Source organism: Gossypium hirsutum, chromosome A10, assembly GCF_007990345.1.
Source record: "Gossypium hirsutum isolate 1008001.06 chromosome A10, Gossypium_hirsutum_v2.1, whole genome shotgun sequence".
NCBI lineage: Eukaryota > Viridiplantae > Streptophyta > Magnoliopsida > Malvales > Malvaceae > Gossypium > Gossypium hirsutum.
Genome location: NC_053433.1, coordinates 17,540,166 through 17,545,201, shown reverse-complemented (window position 1 = coordinate 17,545,201; position 5,036 = coordinate 17,540,166). Strand labels below are relative to the sequence as shown.

The 5,036-nt window shown below is 28.4% G+C and overlaps 1 protein-coding gene across 1 annotated transcript; it reads right to left on the bottom strand.

Moving 5' to 3' along the window:
- Positions 1-2,059: 2,059 nt before the first annotated feature.
- On the bottom strand, positions 2,060-2,850 carry LOC121208271 (60S ribosomal protein L26-1). The gene has a single exon (XM_041078811.1). It carries the CDS (start codon positions 2,681-2,683, stop codon positions 2,243-2,245), a length of 441 nt encoding a protein of 146 aa, XP_040934745.1. The 5' UTR covers positions 2,684-2,850; the 3' UTR covers positions 2,060-2,242.
- Positions 2,851-5,036: the final 2,186 nt, after the last annotated feature.

Here is a 5,036-nt window from a genome sequence, read left to right as displayed (position 1 = left end):
AAGATCAAAATGGAATAGAAAAGAAACTGAGAAATTTCTTTTAAAGAAATGGAGGATCCGAAATTTGATGCAGTTTAGTAGAGTGTTTGAACTGGTATTTTCTTTCTCCTAGGATTTTGGAACGATTCAAAGTCAAAAGTATTCCATTTTTGCAGCAAAATGAAGCACGAATACAATTTACCATTAAAAATAACCTCAAATTTCGTTGGATCATCATCGAATCAGATCCCTGATTGGTTTTAAAGACTAATTGGTTTTTCTTATTATTTATTTTGAGGATTCGTAATGAACAGGGATATTCATATTCACATTCATGGTAGAAGGGGGTTTTATTTAGTTGACAATTTTTTATATCATTTTTTTTGAAAGTGTCAAAAGTTACATTTTTTGAATTATTAATTATATATTACGCGGGAAAAAAACTATGTATATATCTAACGCCGCCAAATGACTGTCTTCCCTGTTGAAGTCTGCATTAGATTATAACTCTACTTTTTAAATAATTTAGGCTTAAATATGTCTCTTCAAATCCCTAATTCTAATTTAATATCCAATTTATTTCAGTTTACTGTTTTATTACTTTTTTTAACACCTTCATGGTAATATCATGATTTCCTGAAATTCCTAAAATACAAAATTAAATTTTAAAAAAAATCCTTAAATTTGATTTTTAAAATTTTGGGTAAAATATTTCGAGTAATTTTCTACACCATTTTCTCATCCCTCTCAGTTTCACTCATTAAATCCCCAATCCTTTTTCCTTTCTTGGTTCAACATTGCTGTCCTCCATAGCTGCAACAATGATTCAGGTAGACTCAATTTCTTGGACATGATCAATATAAGTGAATGTCCTTTGAAAATAATTTAATTTTTATATTATTAAAAATAATCAAATTGAATTTTTTTTGGATAAATTACAAAAGTAGGCACTTTTATTTACTTCAAATTACATTTTAATAATTTATATTTAAAATATTACGTCTTAGACACTTATATTATGATTTTGTTACGAAATAATCATTCTACTGTTTTTAATTAAACATATTTTCAATTAAGTAATTTAATTTAAATTGGCACATAAGACATCCAAGTTAGCATTTAAAACTTATTTGAATTGCAATGCAAGACCGATATTAAGGAGGTAACAAAGCTTAACAGTAAAATAACCACTTCATAACAAAACGATAATGTGACTAAAACGTAACATTTCAAACATAAGTAAATAAAATGTAATCCGAAACAAACAAAAGTGACTATTTTTGTAGTTTACCTAAAAATAGTGAACATATACCATTTAAAAAATTTCATGAAAATTATATTTTTCATTTACGATTTCATATAAAATCATAAAAATTTAAACCGTAAATGATATTAAAAAAAAAGTGAATGTTAATTTTACTTCATCCATTTAATAAGATCATTATAACAAGGGAACTTGTGAGGTACATTCACCAATGATGAATCTACTAAACTAATTAAATTGGGTGCTGCGATTACAAGAACAAAGATGAATCTACTAAAGTTTTGAACTTGTGACAGATGCAAACAATGGGAACCCACAGTTTGCGCAATTTCATATTATAACCATATTCGGCGAACCACAAAACCCCACGGTTAGCAAAGGACTTACAATCCCATGTTCGATCCGTAGACAAACTCATGTCTAAATATTGGTCCAAACAGAATCAACATATAATGCTGTTAGAGCAACACAAATCCGTTGCATTTTGATGAATCGATGACAAAGCAAAATATCTAGTACAAATTTCTCAACAACTCAACAGAGCTGACCTCAAAAACTAGCCCAAAATTCAACATCCATTATTATAGAATAAAAGACCTCGCAGGTTGCTTCGAAAACTAGTAAGTGAAAGCAGTTTAATTACTTACTGAATTCAAATATCCTAATTTTTGAAGCTCGGCATGGATTACTCAAATCTCCCTTTTTAGGTTTAAAAGAAGCCTGATCAATTGCTTATTGAATTCAGCTTGAGACTTAAAAAATAAAAATAAAACTCAATCTAGCATGAGCCCACTTCTTACAGTAACAAATACAGAATGAAAGTCAAAACCAACATATAGCATTATCAAGCCTACCAAATCCCACATTCTTCCTTGTATTACTCATTTATAACATAAAAACAAAACAAGACAAAAACTCCATAAAACTAAAACTTCAACAGTTGCAAAACACATGATTGAGAAGGGAAAAAAAAAAGAAACGAAAAGAAAAAAAACAACCTTAATCGACGCTCTGCATTATATCCTCAGCTGAAAACTTAGTCCCCTTATCTTTATCAGCAGCGACGCGTCCCTTAGCCTTACGATCCAGCAAAGACTTCCTATCCTTGTCCAGCCTCAGCTTGGTGATGACAACCTTGGATGGGTTGATCCCAACGTTGACGGTGGAACCGTTCACTTTCTCGCGCGTGATGCGCTCGATGTGGATCACCCATTTGCGGCGGTACACTTGAACCACTTTCCCTTCCCGTCCCTTGTAGGTCCCACGAATCACTTGGACCTCGTCATCCTTGCGCACCGGCATAGACCGGACGTTGTACTTGGACTTCAGATCGGATGAGAGGGGTGCGCTCATTAAGACGCGGCGGACGGAAGAAGGTGCTGTGAAATGGGCCTTTCGGCTCTTGCGGCGAGAGGAGGAGACACGCGGGTTGTACTTCATTGTTGCGGCGGCAGGTTGTCGTTCGGTTCTTCCTCCTCGAAAGTATGGAAATGGAGTTTGGTGGAATATATGGTGGGAGGAGGGAACTAGGGTTTGTTGGGATGTGATTGGGAAATGGGCTTTGGGCCCCGTTCATGTAGAACTAAGACTGTTAGCCCAATAGGCCAGTGCATGGACAGCTAGTAAGCCTACGAGAAGCTAATTAAAAGAACTTTTTTTATCTTAAATTTAAATGTTCTATATGAAAGAAGTTGACATTTTTCCATAAACAATTTTTTATGTTATTATATTTAATAATCTAATAATTAATTTTATCAATACAATTTATTATATGTAAAGTTTTATATCAATGTAATTTAATAAATATACCATTATATACTAGATAGAGGTGTTATAGGTTGGGTTATGTTTGAATTGAATATAAATATGATATTAACATATTTATATTTGCTCAAGCTCAATCTAACTTAAAAAATGGGCCTAAAATGTTGTCCAAGCTCACTCATGTTTGTAAATGGCTAATCCAAGCCCATTTTAGTTTTGTTCATATTATTTTTTAAATATATATTATTTTAATATTTAATAATTTAATATATTTATTATTTATTATTTATTATTGTTCTAGTCTTCTTAATTTTTTTTAATATTTTCATTATAGTAATATAAATTACATACCATATATAAAAATAACATAATATAAAACATTACAAACTTGAAAAATTGGTCTAGCCAACTCAGGCTCAGGTTTGAATGTTCAAGTCCTAGTTCATCTTAATTTTTTTGCTCAAGCTCATTTTTTGAACTTAATATTTTTACCCAAACCCTTTTAAATTTTGAATGTATATTTAAACTTAAATAAATAATTCGACCTATAAATAAGTCTAATAATGATACTAAATTACCTTTCACCCACACTATAGAAGTGACAACTTTTATATTTTTAATATCCAATACTTATAATTTATAGGATTTTGTGACACATGCAAATGAATGTCATATTTATTTTTTTCAAACGGTGATTAACCCTAATAGAAGAAAGTAGATAAGATATATATATATACTCACTTTTTTATGTTATAATAACTTTCATTTGTTTATTTTAATAAATTTATGTTATAATAACTTTCATTTGTTTATTTTAATAAATTTATCAATTAAGATGTACGTTTTAATATGTGATATCAATATAATCTTATGATATATCCATTGTTGAAATAAATAAGTAAATGAAACTAAGTTTAAATCTTATTATAATAATATTGTATATAAAAGTTAAAAGAAAAATATTTTTAAATTAATATTTATTACATGGTGGATATAAAGAGTTTTTCTTTTAATAAATTGGAATTGAGTTGATTTGTAACATTAATTCAATCAATAACTTAGATAATACTATATTATGATGTTGATGAAAAAAAATTAGGGTAAACTATACAAATGATCACCCTACTATACTTGTGTTTCTGTTTTGATCATCAAGCTTTAAAAAATTTCAGTTTAGACACAAAACGTTTGAATTTCTTCTTGTTTTGGTCTCTTGTTATTAAATCGATAATGGAAAGCATTTTTTCTAACTAGTATAATAACACGTTTAATTTTCAATACTTATATTCCATCAATTTGATCCTAATTCTAAAAAATTCAATAAATTAACCTTTCACCTTTCACATTTATGAATTCTATCAATTTAATCCTCAAACTTCCTAAGCAAAGCTTTTAGCTTTTAAAACAGAGGTATCCCACGTTTATAAATTTGTAAAATCCAAAAAAAGGTTCTCTCAACTATAAGACATTTTCAAAGTCAATTCTTGATACCAATGAGTTTATATTGAAACTTTATTTTATTAGTTTTCTTCTAAATACAATATTTTGTAACCCTTTGGTTAATAAAATTCTGACTACAGAAAATAAAAATAAAAAAACCTTTAGATTTATTATTGTTGATAACAGTATGATTAAGAGATTATTATGAGTTTTGTTTATTTTTTAATTATTTTTTTAATTTTTAATTCCACAATTAGCAATACGTATCACTAATAATCTGATTTAGTGTCAAATCATTTACTAAATTAATTAAAAACTAAAATTATGCTAGCCAGAGTGAAAATTTATTCTTTACAAATATTAAATTATTTATATAATGGTGTTTAGTTAATTTTGTATTTTCTATTAATTTTAATGGTGTAGTTAATTTCTAACACTAACTTCTTGAAAATATAAATAGAAAGGGTTATGTACCGAATTGGATAATTTCAACCATAAATAAAATAATTCATAGAGTTGAAAGTTTTGATTAGGAAATTTGAAGATCAAATTGATAGAATTTATAAATGTGACAGGTTAAATTTTATTG

What these genes read in the sequence shown, in the direction of transcription:
- LOC121208271 (XM_041078811.1), bottom strand. Translation starts at nt 2,683, where the DNA reads ATGAAGTACAACCCGCGTGTCTCCTCCTCTCGCCGCAAGAGCCGAAAG.